Consider the following 18,192-nt stretch of genomic DNA (forward strand, 5'->3'; position numbering starts at 1 on the left):
ATCATGAACAACCCACATCACCCACTGCATGAGTATGTGAGTGGGCTGAGCAGCTCCTTTAAGTCAGAGACTGAAACACCCTCGCTACAGGAAGGAGCGCTTTCGCAGATCATTCATCCCAACAGCAGTTAGACTCTATAACTCCTCAATCACGATGTCATAAGTCACTGGACACTGTGAACATCCACTGTCACCACTTCATGCATAATGGACCTTCCATGTGTATAGACATGTGCAGGTATATATGTATCTATATGTATACATATGTATATTTAGTGTGTACGTGTGTGTGTGTACATGTCTATAAACAGGAATAGTAGTGGTACAATAGCTATATCAAGCTATATAGTTTATGTCTTCCATATTTCCAACCATATCCATAATCACATACTGTGTATGCTACCATTGTATATAGTGTATTATCTGACTTTTTTTCATTGATTGTACTTATTGTATTTTTGTATTTCCTTCTGATATCTGTACCTGAGCTGAGGTGACGCAAAAATTTCCCCGTTGTGGGATCAATAAAGTCTTATCCTATCTCTTATCTTATCTTCTTTGCAACAGATTCCAGTAGTTAGTTAAAGATAGTCAGTATTATGTTTGTGAATGCACATTGTAAAAACAAGTGAGGAAAAAGAGCAAGGTGGAATAGTTGAAATGTGGCTTGATAAATATGGAGAGGGATAAATTTGCTGTTTTCCCGGAGGGACTGGCGGGCCGTGCTGTTGGGATAATATATTTTTTCATTTTTTCTTAGAGCTCAAATATGGTACACAATAGGATAAACACAACGGTCATTTTTATTTTGATATATTTCCTGTTATATCAAAGTGCATTCCTATTTATTACCCGTGGAGAGCAGCAACAGGCTCGGATGACAGTAAGCAGCCTCAGTTTTCAGTAGAGGAAGAAAGCGGAGACGTCACATGGAGAGATACAACAGCAGTAGCTGCTACACCACTAATCACACAACATTAACATAACTAGCTACTAAAAGCTAACCTGGCTAGCTAATTGTTTTGTCTTCTTCATGCAGTCGGATTTGCAAATTTGCAAGAAACAAAATTCATAGACGGTGCAAAACGGAAAACAATATTACGGTCACACACAGCTACCGTGGCCTCTTCTTGCATCCAGTAGGCAGGGTATTTAGGCTAGCTAGCGACTCTGCCTTGGCTAGCGTCAGGCTAGCCAGCTAGCTAGCTAGCTACTAACATCGCTATCGGTAGTTAGCTAGCTAGCGAGCTGTAGTAACTTACGTCATGGAGGAACTAGTCGTGGAAGTAAGAGGGACAAGTGGGGCTTTTTATAAGGTAAGTTGTTGACTTTTGTCGAGTTTAGTGACCACCGTTCACACACTATGTACCAAGTAAGCCTAACTAACATGAAATTGTGTCACGGGGCTAGCTCAGTGTTATATGTGGGCCTCGGTGCTTCTGCTCAACGTCTACCGGGACCTGAAACCTGTAAACAAAGCTAACGCTGCGGTGGGGCTCTAACATCAGCGGTAGTGGATAAATTGGTGAACTATTGGTGATAATGACGCTTAACCAGGGTAGCTGTTTTAGCGGTATCGGTAACGCTGATGTGACTGCTGTACGATGGTACCCCTAAAGTGATGTGCAAGGGTTGGTTGCAGACTCACAAACATCAGAATCAATCATGGGTTGGCTGTTTTTTGCTTTGGTCAAAGTAAGTTAATTCAGAGCAGCACACAGGGGCGATGGTTTGGCTAACCTTTATTGTGCCCGTAGCTGCCAGGTGTTTTCTTGTTTTGTCAAGACTGCAGAGATTTTGGGGTCAGTCAGGCAACAAGTAGATCATAAATCCGATCCCGTGACCTGCGTGTATCACTGGGGTGGGGTGGGGGAGATAACATAAGCAGTACAATGGGATAACACGCTAATTAGCAATAATTACTTACATTTGAATATTGTTTAATTCAAGGACACAAGAATACAATGAATGGTGAAGAATCTAAATAAAATGATACATTTATTATTTATTTATTTTAGCTGTCAGGTTTGTTGTAGTGTAAATATAGGATGACATATATCTCAAGTAAAGTTCTGACAGATGTCTTTTTAAAGCTAATAGTTTTGTTGTGGCCACATTAATGCGAGGTACATGAATGCTGTGAGTATGCTGTATAATCAGGGTAAATAGTAATTGGAATTAATCTTGATTCAGGTCACAGACTCTCATTAAGCTCAGCAGTTGCCATGTAAACCATAGACTTTCATGCTGTGCTCAAAACTTGTATGCTTTCCCAAATCAAGAGGCTTTTCCTTTGAATGTAGGAAAGTTGAAGTTGGCACTGTCAGCTGTACTTTGGCTTTTAGCTAGGTGTGGCACTAAACAGAAGCCTTTCTTTTAATAGTTGCAATCATATTGTTAGCAAGTACAGAACCATATGAATGGGTGGGTGTGTCCGAACATTTGACTGGTGCCATAGCTTGAATGATAAGTTTTACTGTCAAACAGCTATGAGAAAAGTTAGGCTAATTTTTGTTAGATAGTAGTCTGATTTGAAAAAATCCAGTCCCACCAGGTAACTCTTAAGAATACTTTCATTAGCCATACATCTATCATAACCTACATGTATACCACCATTATATTTAATGTATTTTACCTTATGTAGATCAATCTAATAAGATGATGTAGGTGTGACTGCTTACAAGTATAAGCAGATACACAACAAGAGGGTGACTTTGGCAAATGTCTTTCTGTTCATCAGAAAATGCCCAGTGTGTTCAAAGAGGCTTATTCATAGTGCTTAAAACTTAGGCAGTTTGTTCTTCTCTTGGCCCAGTATGATGTCACTGAGAGCAAATATCCCTAATATTGTCATCTTAGGTACACAGTTCTGACTGAAACCCCACCCACCTGCTGTTCACACCTTCTGTTTGCCAGGGGTTGACTGGCAGACAGTTGGCCTAATAGGAGTAGAGCTAAAATGGTTTAAAGATGAATTGAGCTGCACCAGCAAGAGATAAATGTGGATTATTTTCAATTGTGAATCATGCAAAGCTAGTGTAGTAGACTGTAATCGAGTAAAAGGAATAGTGTAATAGGTCCACTTTAAAGGAGACTTATTTAAGGAGCAGTTACCTTTGCTAGATGGCAGCATAACTCCAACACAGGGAGTTGCATCTTACTGCAGATCACTTGCATGATTTCAATGTTAATAAGCATTCAAATTTTAGTTAATGAATCAAGAGTTTTGAACGTAATCATTTTAGTTAGTTGTTGTGAGGATGTTGATTGACTAAATGTGTAGTTGGCAAATAATTTTTATAGTGTTTTTGGTGATAGTTGAACTGAAAAATGACACCCTTGTCTCTGGCATTATAGCAAAACTTAAAATATGCTCTTGGCTGAAATGAACAGCCAAGAGAAATAATGAGTGCATTCATCTGCCAAGTAAGAATAATACTAAAGAAATAATTGTAGAAAATGGTTCTGCCATAAATCACTTGAGTGAGAAACTTAATTTTGCGGTTTTTAAATTGCACCTTATGCAGCATAGAAGTCATTCCTCTTTTTTATTGTAATCTCAACAGCAGTACAACAAGTGCAGTTTACTGCCAGTAGACTAAACTACATTATCTCCTAATGCACCCTCTGCGTTACCCTCATATTTTGTGTTTTGGTATTTTTCCAGTTTTAACAAGATTAATGTTCTTGCAAAAGTCTGAACTTCGTTTCTGAGTGAGACAGTTCAGTCAGTCACAATCCTAAACATGCTCACAGGTCAGTGAGGTCCTGTCAGAATTGGTTTATTTGTTTTTTTTAACCTTGGGAGTTTTGAGAATCTCTCCTTGCTTCATTTCATCCACCACTGACTGCTAGCTTGCCAGGTTAATGCAACCCATTGGCAAGGCTCTCTAGCGCTCTCTTTTCCTTCTAGGCATCGCATGGCCTACTTGCAGTGTTTGACACACATGACACACACATCAGCTGTGTGTAGAAGCAGCGAGAGAGAGAGAGAGACTGAGCCAAACCTGACTCGAGCCCAAAGCTCAGACTCCAGAAAAGGAAATTATTTAGGTTGTTTCATTGCTAGGAGCATTAGGATAAGGTCCGGCTTAAGCAGTAGAACTGGTTCCTGTTTACATGGTCGATGCCAGTTTGACTTGCACACTGACTATTTCAAAGATATTTCAAAACTGAATTTACTTCTGTGACTCTTGCAGGGCTTTGTAAAGGATGTTCACGAAGGATCTGTCATGGTAGCATTTGAAAACAAGTGAGTAAAGTAAAATATAACATTGTGTAATATGTCATTTCTTTGCCAAACAATAAAATGAACTTTTTGTGTTTGTTCCTCTGTCCCAGCTGGCAGCCGGAGCGGCAGATCCCATTCCAGGATGTGCGCTTTCCTCCTCCAACAGGGTTCTGCAAGGAGATCAGTGAGAGCGATGAGGTCGAGGTGAGAAAGTGATTGTTGCCATCAGACATGGTGGGTTTGGAAAGCAAAGTTGGTATAGCTGGGGAGCAGTTTGGAATAGCATGGAGCGGAGTGAGTAGAGTTGAATTTTCAGTGTAAAATAAGATTTTAAAAAAGAGGGTGATGCTCCTTAGATAGTCTTATATTTTCTGTTCTATCATTGGTAAATTAGTCTGACTTGTTATTTTTATTAATAATATTATTCACAATGATTTCCTGTATCAGTGTGTCCAGTTGTTTCTGTGCCAGTTTACTCTTATCAGCTTTGTTTAAAGGTGGGAATTATTTCTGAAATGAACTGTGTGTGTGTGTCTGCCAGGTGTATTCTAGGGCGAATGACAAAGAGCCATGTGGATGGTGGCTAGCCAAGGTTCGCATGGTCAAAGGGGAGGTAAGACATGCTCCAGTTCATCTGTAAGGCTCACCAAGCAGCACTGAAACAACATGGCTCTGATAAATTTGCCTAAAACGCAGCCCAGACACTTGCTCCATCCTAAATGCTTTAATATCACAACTTCCTTTATTAATACTAAATACAGCCATGTTTACTGACAACATTTTACACTCATGAAATGTTATGTACTCATAAAAATCCTTTTTATCAAGCTCACTGCAGATATTTAACTTCAGTGTAACATCATTTCTCTGGTGACAGATGTCAGTGTGTGGTTGAGTTTTACAATCCTGAACAACACATTAACTCAATGACTGATTGAATTCAGACTATATGCCCCAGATGTTCTTTATATCCTTGTATTTCCATTTTCCTCTGGATTTTTTGTGCACGTAAGCTCTTCCTCTGTTTGTCCTCCTGTTGTCTTACCACCATCAGATGTACTTTCTTCAAAAGAAATTTTTAATAATAGTATGACTTATTTAAACTTTTGAAAAAAAGTGATGTTTTTCTATTGGATCGCTCATACTTGATCTGTCTTTGTTTCCAGTTTTATGTAATAGAGTACGCCGCATGTGAAGCCACATTAAATGAGATAGTGACGCTGGAGAGGTTACGGCCGGTCAACCCGAATAAACCAGCCACCAAAAACACCTTCATTAAGATCCGACTGGATGTACCCGAAGATCTACGGCAAATGTGAGTTTGACTTGCATGAATAAAGACTGGTGCACAAGTTTGAAATTATTTGGATTTTCTGTAATCCACATGGGGCCAAAAGCATGCATACACTACCCACTAACTTGTGGTTAAATGTCCCTTAGCAAGGTGCGCCTCAACCAGAAGCTTTTGGTAGCCATCACCAAGCTCCTAGCATAATTATAGCTGGACTGCTCATCTTGGCAGAATTGGTCAAGTTCATTTAAATTGGTTGATTTGTTGGTAAAGTTTAGGAAGTCCATTCCAGAGCCATTTCTAAATAACTAAAAATTCCAGAAGCATCAATTTAATGTTACCACTTTGACGAGGTCTAGGAGAAGACCCCAACCGTCACCCTCAGATGAGAGGAATTTGGTTACATTGTTCAGAAACAGCCAAGGCTCAGCTGTGCCCTGAGATTGAGACTGCTGGAACATCAGCAGAGAAACTAGTTTTACATCACCAAGAAAGAAGCCCCTACTCTATAATTGACGCCTTCAAGCATGATGGAAATTTGCACCTGTGCAGGTAGACAAGTCAGATGCCTTCTTTAAACTTTTGTTTTAAAGTTTTATGGTCAGAAGAGACAAAGACTGAGCTATTTGGTCATAATGACAAGGTATATTTGGAGAAGTAAAGATCAGGCTTTCAGGGCTAAGACCTGTACCAGCTGTCAGACATGGTGGTGTCATCATGCTGTAGGGCGGTTTTACAGAGCTGGAATACTTGAAATTCTTCAACTTCAAAAGACATAGTTGGGTGTTCCTACAGGATAATGACCCCAAACACATCAAAACTAGTTCTGGGATGGATAAGACAAACAAACATTTAGTTGCAACTTGAATTGAGACAATTAACCGACTATTCGTCTGGGTGCATCTGTATATTTAATCCTATATACATATTTTTGACCCTGTGTGCATGAGAGAAAATCCAAAATAATTTCACATTTGCCATTAAAGTTGTATGCTGCACAATCTTTTCATCCTAGAATATTAATCGTTCAAAGAAATAATTAAAAGCTTAAGATTACTGTTACATTCTTGACCACAACTGTACGGTCAAAACTTGACTTACTCCAGCTTGTATATGAGCCTGTACTCCCAGAAGAGTTTGTATGTGTACATGTATCCACAAGCTGTTATCACTGAGGACAAATTCATTTATTAAGCAACTTGTTTGCTGGTTTCACTATGATAAAGTATACGTGTTCTTGTGTTCCCAGGTGCTCCAAGGAATCAGCACACAAAGACTTCAAAAAGGCTGTGGGAGGGTTCAGTGTCACCTACGACTCAGAGAAAAAGCAGCTGGTCATTTTGGTTGGTCAAACTGTTGTTTTTCTTCTTAATGTGCTACATTTTCACACAATCATATCCTCTATTGACCCTTGCATAGCATCACCTTGAAGTGAAGTGCATCCATAGGTGACTTAAAACATCAGAACCTCACTCGTGTATGATATTAATGAGCGTAATGTTTGATTGTTACAGTCGGTGAATGAGGTCACAACAAAGCGGGCCAATATGATGAGCGACATGCACTTCAGGAGCCTCCGCACCAAGCTGTCTCTAATGCTGAGGAACGAAGAGGCCAGCCGACAGCTGGAGGTAGGTTACGCACAGCTCCAGCCTGTATGTGGCTGTTTGGATCATTTTGCAGCCTGGGATGGAGAGTTTTTAAAGGGTTTCTTTTCAGTAAACTTACACACCCTCTTTACTCTTTTGTGCAATTTATTAAATGTTAATTAATGAATTTTTTTGATGTGCATTTCTTCAGAGCTCCAGACAGCTGGCGTCTCGGTTTCATGAACAGTTTGCTGTTCGGGACGATTTAATGGGTCTCGCCATCGGGACTCACGGGGCCAACATTCAGCAGGCGCGTAAAGTTCCTGGAGTCACTAACATAGACCTGGACGAAGAGACCTGCACCTTCCACATATACGGAGAGGTAGGAGGGCTTTACTTGTACACAAATGAGCTGAGACAGATATGTAGAGCTTGCCCTCATTAATGTTAAGTGGGTACAAATTTAACAGACCAGCATGGGGTAAAAAAAAACACAAACAAAAGTAAGTATACCTGTTTTGTATTTCATGGAAGGACCAGGATGCTGTCCGTATAGCCAGAAGTTTCCTGGAGTTTTCCGAAGATATCATCAAAGTTCCCCGGAACTTAGTAGGTGAGAAAGTCGCTCAACCGAGACAAAGAAATGAATCATCGGGTACCTTTATTTTACTTGATTTAATCCAGTTTCAAGTTCAGCCAGAGTGAGACTGATGTTTTTTCTCATGCAGGGAAGGTGATTGGCAAGAACGGCAAGCTGATTCAGGAGGTGGTTGACAAGTCCGGTGTGGTTCGGGTTCGTATTGAGCCTGAGAACGACAAAAAACCATCAGCGGCAGCGGCAGCAGCTGCTGATGAGGTCAGTAGGGAGAGAAAGTTGCGTCGTGTTGCTGCATTAAAAATCATCACAGTAAATACAGCAGTGTTAGAGCTCAATCACTAAGAGGATTCAAACTCTCCTGGTCCTCTGTCACAGGGAATGGTGCCATTTGTGTTTGTGGGAACCAAGGAAAGCATCTCCAATGCAACAGTACTACTAGACTATCACCTCAACTACCTTAAGGTTTGTGTCCTCAGTGATGTCATCTTCTACCAACCAAACATCAAAACGGAGCTAAAGCATGTGGTCAGGCAGGGATAGAGTGGTGGCCCCAGTAGGTAGAGTGGTGGCCCCATGACCGGAAAGTCGGTGGTTCGAATCCACTGAACGGCTACCCTGAGGTACCCCTGAGCAAGGTACCGTCCCTACACACTGCTCCCCGGGCGCCCAATGGCTGCCCACTGCTTCACTGAGTGAATGGGTTAAATGCAGAGAGGAATTTCCCCACAGGGATCAATAAAGTATACTTTCTTTCTTTTCATTGTTGACCTTCTGTGACGTTTTCGTTCATGTCCACAGGAGGTGGACCAGTTGCGACTGGAGCGTCTGCAGATCGATGAGCAGCTGAGACAGATAGGCGGTGGAGGCGGAGGGGGGGGGACAGGGCCCCGAAACCCTAAAGACAAAACCTACGTGTTCGATAATGGAATGGGGCTCGGGATGGGCCGAGGAGGGGGAGGAGGAAAGCCCTATGGAGGAGGGGGAAGAGGTGGACGAGGGCGGAGAGGAGGAGGAGCTGCTTTTGCCTCAGGTTTGATAGTTACTGCATCCATATTACTGCGGGTAAACTACAAGAGCTGATGTACTCTCAAGTCAGTCAGCTGCAGATGTTTCATGTAAAATTTGTTACGTTGTTACTGCACTTAGTATTTTCAGGTATCTGTAGTTGGGTATTTATTTTTATCACAACTTTTTACTCCCTACATGTTAGCATAAATATCTGTACTTTCTGCTCCTTGAATTTGGAAAACTGGCTCATTACTTTAGGTCTAACACATTTGAGGGAAGTAATTACTTTATGTCGCTGAGCACCTTTAAACATTCAACCAATCTGAACCTAAATGGAGGGAACAATAAAACATAGTCTGCATTAAAAGGAGTAATGTTTTTTTTAAGTGGCAGCTGATTTCAGATGCAACGTTTCAATCAGCTAATGCATAAACTGTTTATATGCAGTTTGTCACACAGTGTGTTGCTAGCTACAGGTCCAGCTGCTGTATTTCACAGGTAGATAAAAGAATTACAGTTAACTTCACTCAGAGAAAGATGAGAAAGACAGGAGAGGAAGATGAACAGAGGTTATATTTAAAGGTGAGGACTTCTCATTGCCATTTGATAGACAGGACATTTAAATCAAGCATCAGCTAATATCTTGATGAATTCAGTTGTTTAAATCGACTCTGAGCAGCCTGCACACAAAGAAAATGTACTGGAGCCCTGAACAAAGACTATTGCTACTTATTTCTAAGTGATTCTTCTCCCTACGCTGCACCACTACAACCAACCTTAGGTTTCCTCACCAGACAAATCCCACTTCAGCCGCTGACTACACTAATTCTTCTGTTTAGGTATGGAGGTAAAGTCATCCATCAGCTGGTAACAGTATCCTCCAAAGAGCTACTTACGTTTATAAAAGTGTCAGAGCTTCTACTTTTTTAAAATAAAAAATTTGAATCAGTTTTTCACCTTTTACCAGATTTTTTTTTTTAACAGAAGTACGTATAGGAGAAAGTCTCCTGTGATTGTTTGGTTTAGATGTAAAAGGCACAATGACAAAGCAAACGAGCAGATTCTCGGCCATAGATTTATGTTCTTGTGATTTCATTTCATATTGAAGTAAAGCGTTTGGACATCTGATATTTCAGTAAAAACGTTTCCCCAGGCGATGATCTGATTATGAAACGACAATTAATCAAAGGTTGAGTCTGTGTTGTCTTTCCGAGGCAGCCGAAATGAGGTTGGACTTTGTCCTCGGTCCCCCAGGCACCAACTCTGAGGCATCCAACGCTTCAGAGACAGAGTCAGACCACAGAGACGAGCTCAGCGATTGGTCACTGGCCCCCACGGAGGAGCTAATGACAGGAGGTGGGACCCTGCCCAGACGGACAGATGGGAGGAAGAGAGGAGGCGGCGGTGGGCTGAGGGGACGAGGAGGGAGAGGAAGAGGAGGGGGAGGATATAAAGGTGAGTGTTAATTATCATTGGCGGTCTTTGATCTTTTCACAGGACTCTTATCTCATTCCATGATTTGTCTCAGCCCATTTTTGGAGCATTTACACTTTGTCTAAAAAATGATCAATGCAAAAGCTTGCTAAATGTTTCTATTAATCAGATAATAATGAATGGAATTTATTTTCATTTGAAAAAATGAAAATATGAAAACGATTAAAGAGAAAAAAGTTGGTGTGTAATGACTCAAAAGAAATAACGTTTTGAGATGCTTTTCATCAAATTATGGCCTAAAGAATGGAAATAAATCACATCATGAGATCTCTGCAGACCTCCTGTGCAAATAAATTCTCATTATGAGTTTTCTTTTCAAAACGATCCATATTTATATTGAAAGAAACTATTTCTCCCAACTTTAATCTAATTAGGATGTACACGAATTTCACCCTATTTTTACCTGGCAAAAGGTAGGTCACCTAAGACTGAGTCTACTGAGCCATGCGAAGATTGTTTACATGACTGTGGCTAACTTTGATTGCTAACTTGTTGTTTTTAATGTTGGTTTAGGTGAAGACATGCAGTGGAACGAGCCGAGAACTCGTCACATCAGAGACTCAAAGACAAGAGGCCAAGAAGACACTCTGCAGGTAACAGTCACAAACAGCTGCTGCTAAGTTATTTTCATGTCATTGTTTAAAGTCTAATATCTTTGAAACGCTCCTCAAAATTCTGTAAACATGCTTTTCAGTGAGCATGCCCTGATTGATCCTTCTTTCTGGCATTAAAAAAACGGCCAAAATGCAGAAAAAATTCAAGTATTCTAAATTCAGTATGACCTGAAATGAGTGACTAAATCCATTAAAGCATCAGGAAAGTGTTCAAGGATATTTTTCAGTCATCTGTAGGACCAGGGTTTTTTGTAGGCACATCTGTCACCCCTGGTGGTCATTAAAAGGAAAAAAACTACATCTGTCTTTATAGTTTTACACCTATAGTTTGTTTACTCCGGTTCAAATCAGATGTTTGGTTTGTTTTCACACAGAAAAAAGTGAAATAAAATGCGTCACTACAAACCATGTGACCATTCAGTCGGCTCATTGGTCAGATGTGTCTGGAGCGGGTGCATAAAAAAATGTAAATACAGGAAGAAGGTGCTTTGCTCTGGACTACTGGAGAATGCAGAGAGTTTACGTTCATTTCACAGCTAGCTGCTGAACAGACCTTTGCGCATCTATAGTGCCTTCCCGAGATCAGCGTACATAGTTATGGGATGTTTTGTAGCTCAAACTTGTAACGTACTCCTGTTAGCTGATTCATGTTGTGTTCATACCTGCACAAACAAACCACACAAAATGTGGGGAAACGAACAGAGTTAGAACTGACAACACGCCGCAGGTGTGCAAACACCCTTCTACTCTTCATGGCTCCCTTTTAGAGCCACCCTCAAGTGGCCATTACAGGAACTGCAGTTTTTGACCACTAATTTTATTTTGCAGCTACAAAGTTTGGAAATTCTGTTTCAAGCAAGACATTTAAAGGAGGTGATGATTGTTTACAGTGAGATGATGTAGATCACTTAAGATGATAAGATAATACAGCTGAATAATATTTGAGGCTGACTGTAACTATTTACGTTTCTATTTTAAGCCATGCTTATTTAATGAATTCTCAGTGCTTTGCAAAAACAATCCAGCTACTTCAGCATACTGGCAAATATTATGAGACTGCTACTAATTTTTGAATCATTTCTTCTGCAAATATTGTTTACCCTTACACCACTGTCACAGTCAACAGTGCTATTTTCTGCATATCAAATGTTCCCTCTGTTTGACACTCCAAACCTCAACTGTCAACAAGACACTCTCTGTGTTGTCACACACTCAAAGTCCTGCCTGTTCTCACTGAACATCACTGTAGGACACTTTCTAAGATGGGGCTATATTTAGTCCTAACTTAACTTTCTGCTTGATTCGTGATTGCAGCAGGTTTGACATATGTAAAGGTGCACAGCACGGTGGGGTGATGGTTTAGTACCACTGCCTTACAGCAAGAAGCTCCTGGATTTGATCCACCTGGGGCCTTTCTGTGTTTGCATGTCTTGCTCATGTCTGTGTGGGTTCTCTCCGGATACACCAGCTTCTTCCCAAAGTCCAAATACATGTGGGTTAGCTTAACTGGGGATTTTAAGGTGGCCGTTGGTGGTCCCTTTTGCCCCACAGGACCTCTGAGGTGATCTAAGGAACGTTGGCAGTGGACACTTGTGGTCTTTTTTTGGAGGAAACTTGTTCTATAATGAATTGTGATATGAAACACTTGAAGGCTGTGTTGTCTACATCAAGTGTTTTTGCACTATGCTGGACATCACCACACTGTGCTGTTTGGGACACTACAGCCCTTCAGGTGCTACTGCTATATAAGGGTTTGCCTGTTCTGCAGCAGTTTTTAGGTGGGTGGTGCATGTTAAATAACAGCTGCATGAACACAAGGACCAAAGCTCTTTTAGCAGATTTGTGCATCATAACAAGGTGATCATTGTTTTTCACGTCAGCTGAAAGAGGTACTGAAATTGTGGCGTTATAGCATTGTTCCTGCTAATTAAAGTCAGGTTTTCAGTACAGCTGTGAATGGACTGTACCAAATGCTTCAGATAAGCACTGACATCTGTGTGAATGATCCGTGTATCCAGAAACAGGTGGAAGTCCGCCCTCTATCTATCACACACTTTGTGTTGACAGCTGGTCAGCTAGCATTGACTCATACACAGTAACAGAGTATAAACCACTGTTCGTTTCTCAGCTTTGTCTCAGAGAAGAACTCGTTTTCTTTAGTCTGACCCTCCTGAACGCTCCTCCTCTGCTTCTAGTAGTGGATTTACTGAGATGCAAAATATTTTACAGGACAGGCAAAATGTAATTTCTATTACTTTTATTTTATAATAACCTTTTTGTGAACGATGCATTTCTACAGTTTATTAACCAAATAAAACAAAAAACAGAATTGCCATACAAAAACCTAAAATAACCAGGCTGAAACCAAACTGATAAATAACCTGGTGCAGGGAAGACTGAGGCAGGTGCAGGTGCTGCCCCTCCCCAAGTCTGGTCCTGCTGATGGGTTTTTCCTGTTAAAAGGGAGTTTTTCTTTCCCACTGTTTCTACTGCTTGCTCATAGGATTGTTGGGGTTCTCTCTCATAATACTGTTACAATATAAAGCACCTTGAGGTGACTGCTGTTGTTATTTGGTGCCATATGAAAAGCACGCAGCAGGCTGCACCGAGGGTAAAGGGAAAGTTAGCTGTGTAGTGTGGGGCCAGACTCTTATGGATTTCTTTATTTTTCTACCCGCAGATTCGTGTGGACGGGAACAACGAGCGTAGCGTGCAGCACTCCTCAGGTGGCCGAGGCGGTCCGTCCTCGTCCCAGGGCAGTCTCAGTGGCAGCGGCGAGGGACAGCCCCGCCATCATCATCAGAGACCTACTAGAGACAGAGGGATGAAGAAGGAGAAACAGGACGCTCCCGCGCTGGTGAACGGAGTGTCGTAGATACCCCACTGGAGGACCTTCTCACTTAGACACACACACACAGGCAACTCATCACAGAACATCGTAGAGTCTCAGTCTCTGCTTTTTCTTTTCTTTCTCTGTCTAACACAAGAATACACATATTTCCATCAGCATGGAAGTGTTTACAGTAGTGAAGTCTTAGGCTGGAGGTGATCTTGTATCTGCTGGTCTGGTCTGTTCTTGACTGGTGTTGTATCTCCTGCGCATTCTCTGGATGAAAGAAGAGGAGGAATTAGACTAAAGCTCATCTCACAAACAACCATTAACACCAAACATACTCGTGCCCCACTAAACCAACATAGAGTTTGTTTACTGATGCCCCATTTGGACTTGCTAATGTGAGAGAAAAAAATGAGGCAAAAGAAATCATTGGCCGTCGGGAATCAAAGATTTGCAGCCACTGGAGAAAGCAGGATGGAATATGTGCCCTCGCTCCCTGAAAAGCACACTTTTAGGAGGTGGCTTCAGTTTTTTCGGCAGGTCTAAATTTTATTTTTGGTTGTGTGAAATCTCCAACACATCCTTTATAATGGAACTGTTTTGTCCAGAGAAGCGAGTCTCTGTGGGAAATCAGCTCTATTATTCCACAGAGACTTTTGAGGTTAACTATCAATTTAAACACATCTTTTCAATGAGGGGCAGAAACGTTTCGGTGTCACCCAAATGACATGCAATCCTATGGGGATTCAGACTGGAAGATGATGTTTGTAGAGGGCACTTTATGGACTTTCTTTCTCTCTTTCTTTCTAACGTAGTTATTGTTTCTTTCTTCTTTTTCTTTTTTCTTTTTTTTCAACATTTAAAAGCATCCATGTTTCAGAATGAAATGCAAACGGGGAGGCATGAGCTCTGAAGTCACCTGTGTTTTGTTTCCCGTTGCCTTGATATTCAGATTCAGTAAAACTTATCGAAACGTACAAATGGAGAGACATAAATCTGAGGCACACTGATGCACATAAACTGCTTAAACACAGCGACTCCCATGAGTTTGTGTCAGGGTACATATTGTTATGAACTGTTCTCCTTTCCGAAGGAAGGTTACACCCCTGTACAATGACCAGAAATGCATTATTCCTGCGTGTTTACAATTAGTCTACCATAAACACTCCACATGTGTGCAGTGGTGTTAGTCCACAGTGAGGGACTAAGCTCCCTGAACTCATTCATCTCATCTGTAAAGAGCTGTCAGCAGGAATCACCATCCTATACCAGACTCTTCATCCTCTTCAGTGAAGGGTGCAGACTGAAGCTAGGCGTATTTTGGTTAGGTCCACGTAAACCTGGCTTGATGCCCGTTAAAGTCATTTCTTTTGCTTTCAGACAAGCAGGATGCATTTAGAGCAGCTAACTCCTGTCGCACCACTTTGTTTTTCTTAATTTATGAAACTCTTTGTATTTAACTTTGCCATGACAAACTTATTTGAAGTGTAACTGTAGAGGACATGACAGACTGTTGAGTTTTTCCTTGACAAAATAAAAATTTGGCCTAAGTTTTATTCTTTTTGGTGATCTTATTCCTGACCCGTTCAGTTCACATATGTTTTCTTTTAGTTTTTTTTTTCTTCTTGTTTTTGAACAGTAGAGCAGTGTGATAGCAGTCATGCTCCATCCATTGATTTTCCATCCATCGATTTTTCGATCCATCGATTTTCTGATTCAGGGTCTTGGGGACTAGGGCTGATCCCAGCTGACTTTGAGAGGCAGAGGTCCATCACAGAGCCTTTTCCATCCACACCCACTGAAGTGTGTGAAAAGTCTTTATCTCTGTGCCTTTGATTTATGCTCCTCCATTTCTCTGAATTTGGCCTGAACAGATTAGAACTTTTCATCCTGCCTGTTCAAACCCAGCGCTACACCCCTCCTTTAAAACATACTGCAGATGGATGTTTTGTAGAGTGAGTGGTTGTGTGACCCTGTTTACATTGGTTTCCATTGTTTTGAGGAGGCACAGCGGTGTAGCCTGCTGAGGTATTTTATTCTAGGGTGAGACCAGTTTTCTGACCTTGCTCGATACTTTTCTGCTTCGAGTCAGAGCTCTTCGAGGCGCTGACGTAAACAACCGGAGCAGCAGACGGTTCGTCTTCAAACAGCTCAGTAACTTTGTGTTACCAGTGCAGGCTTTCAGACAACAAAGGAGCAAGACTAAGCAGGACATCGCTTCAAGCTCTTGAGGTGTTCCAACCTGCTGTTCGGTTGACACCCCAGTTGATCACTGACTTCGTAAATATGTTGAATAGAAGGATCCTTAGGTTCACCGTAAACATCTAAATAGCGAGAGTCAAATGTAGGCTGCAGCGAGGCTGTTGGTCATTGACATTGTCAAGTTGTCCTAAAGTCAAAGCGACTGCTGTGCTGTATACAGGCTAGTGTAGAGAGGACCTGTGGGTGATTATGATGAAAATAATACTCATTAGTTCGAATAAAGTGACGGTCAGTGTAAAAGACAAGCAACAAAAAGCTGTTCTTAAGGTTTCTCTGTGCATTTGTAGGCACATTTCACAGGAACATCTCGCCACTAGTTTCTAGCACTGAATCTGGAGTAGCAGGTTGGCTGTGGGTTATCCAGGTTACATTATTCCACTGGTTGTTACAGTAGCATAGGACTTTCCCAGGAAGAATCCACTGGATATAAAGTTAGATCACACAGCGTTAAAAGAAACCACGTCATCATGGGTGATCACGATACCTTAATCTTTTTTTGTTCCTTTAAAAAATTGTTCCACAAGTATTGGCAATCAAATTGTCCAAGGTCTGAGAAAATTTCAGTAAGAAAATTGGCGCCAATCTCTACTAAACAATGACGTTTGAGCCATTGCGTATTTAGATTAGCAGGGGCTCTAAACAGTTAGCCAAAGCTAACCAAACCTGGTGACCAGCACCTCCGAATGCTGGTTGGAGGACCAGCAAACCAGTCACATTCATTTAGGCTTTCTTTTTCTGATTTTGTTAAACTCATTTTTGCCTTGTTTCGATTGAAACTTTACTGTGAATTAAGGTGTACTGACCTGGATTTATTGGTGAGAAAAGCAGTAATGGTATTGCCCAACAGACTGCTTTTATTAAGAGCACCATCAATAAGCACTGCAGAAAATAAATTTACAGTATGTTCAATTAAATTCCAGACTGTCAGAAACAAGAGCTCTCTCCTCTTGGTAATCACCAGCTCACTGGTAACCCGTTCTCGGTTACGTTTTGAATCCTGTTCCTAACCCTACATTTGTCACCAATAACCTGGGGGATGACCTGAGTTTAAAAGTCATGGCGAGCTAATCCATGTGAATGCTCAGGGAAACCTTAACTATATTTTGTGTAACATGTGCCTTTAATTGTGGCTAGCATCACAGCGTAGACTTGTAAATCAGGGATGATGAGATGTTACTAACGGACCAGATGAATAAAGACGGCAGCTCCTGTAGCGCAAATCCTCTTTGGTCGTCACTGACAATGCTGAGCATCTCGAGCTTCCTCTAAAAGTCTAAGGGCCATTTATGAGATGGGTGATTTTTGGCACTTCAGGAAACTGCCTTGTTTAACCACCTGGTCTGGACACACTGAAGGTGTTGTAACCTTGTGCAGTTGACAAACGTAAGCCTGTAGCTCGGGACCTGGTTCGACTTGTTTCTGAAATGGATTCGGTTACTTCTGTGGGAACATGCAGAGATCGACTCTGAGCGGCTACTTTCATGCCAAAGAGAGGCATGTTCTCTGTACTCACACCTTTTAAAGGGTTTTCAGTAAAGACGACCCAGTGCAGCGTCACTGCTGCTCTCACCAAACCGAGAAAGCAGCTGAAGAGATTTCAGAGGTTGAGCCAGGTCTTCTCTTTAACAGACATGGTGTACTTTTTCAGTCTTGCGGTGCATGCATTTATTTATTTTGGATCTTAAAGACATTCAGTAGATTTGGACACATTCAAAAGATAAGTTTAAGTTTGTTTTCTCTTTTTTTGGATCAGTGTTGCTTTGTCTCAGTTCTTCTTGACCTGAGTTCGGCTAGCAAAGCCAGCGATGAATAACATCGTATGTGAATAGACAGTGATACCACTTTCACCTTTTTTAGGAAATGTCACAGGAAGTAACCAATCGTGAAACAGGCTTTCTTTGAATTTCATTTTTTCCTTTTACAAAAAAGTATTATGGCTGTCGGCTTTACTTATCATTAATCTGTTAGGACCTTTGCTTTTACTGCAGCCATGTTGCATTTTCTTTCCTCTGTAAGCGTTCTCAGCAGTGCATCGACAGATTGCTCGAGTGAAAGTAACCCATTTATTGTCAGTAGAGCTTCAATATTATGGAGTTTCTGTATTTAAAGAAAACGGTTAGAAAAAGAAGGGAGGATGGCATACTGTATATAATGATGTCATTATTTGTCTAAGAAAAGATGTTTCAAATGTGCACTTATCCTGATATATTCTTTTTTTTCTGTTTAGTTTGCTAGAACTCTTGATAATAAACTTAACGTGTGGAAAAAA

General features: G+C 41.1%; 1 protein-coding gene across 2 annotated transcripts; it reads left to right on the forward strand.

Moving 5' to 3' along the window:
- Window positions 1-890: 890 nt before the first annotated feature.
- On the forward strand, window positions 891-18,192 carry fmr1 (FMRP translational regulator 1). 2 transcript variants are annotated; one of them, XM_014337084.2, is made up of 15 exons: window positions 891-1,316; window positions 4,200-4,252; window positions 4,342-4,435; window positions 4,773-4,844; window positions 5,398-5,546; window positions 6,772-6,865; window positions 7,037-7,153; window positions 7,323-7,493; window positions 7,646-7,724; window positions 7,840-7,967; window positions 8,085-8,171; window positions 8,508-8,739; window positions 9,936-10,172; window positions 10,725-10,804; window positions 13,506-18,192. In XM_014337084.2, exons 1-15 carry the CDS (start codon window positions 1,266-1,268, stop codon window positions 13,698-13,700), a joined length of 1,839 nt encoding a protein of 612 aa, XP_014192570.1. In that variant the 5' UTR covers window positions 891-1,265; the 3' UTR covers window positions 13,701-18,192. The 2 variants fall into 2 exon arrangements, with proteins under 2 accessions (XP_014192570.1, XP_014192572.1); XM_014337086.2 differs by having other exon boundaries at window positions 9,972-10,172.

Source organism: Haplochromis burtoni, unplaced genomic scaffold, assembly GCF_018398535.1.
Source record: "Haplochromis burtoni strain Fernald_Lab_line unplaced genomic scaffold, NCSU_Asbu1 Contig_159, whole genome shotgun sequence".
NCBI lineage: Eukaryota > Metazoa > Chordata > Actinopteri > Cichliformes > Cichlidae > Haplochromis > Haplochromis burtoni.

Bases quoted from the DNA above. Each gene is read 5' to 3' on its own strand.
- fmr1 (XM_014337084.2), top strand. From the start codon at position 1,266: ATGGAGGAACTAGTCGTGGAAGTAAGAGGGACAAGTGGGGCTTTTTAT. The intron at 1,317-4,199 runs GTAAGTTGTTGA...TGACTCTTGCAG, and splicing joins CAAGTGGGGCTTTTTATAAG to GGCTTTGTAAAGGATGTTCA. The intron at 7,494-7,645 runs GTAGGAGGGCTT...ATTTCATGGAAG, and splicing joins CCTTCCACATATACGGAGAG to GACCAGGATGCTGTCCGTAT.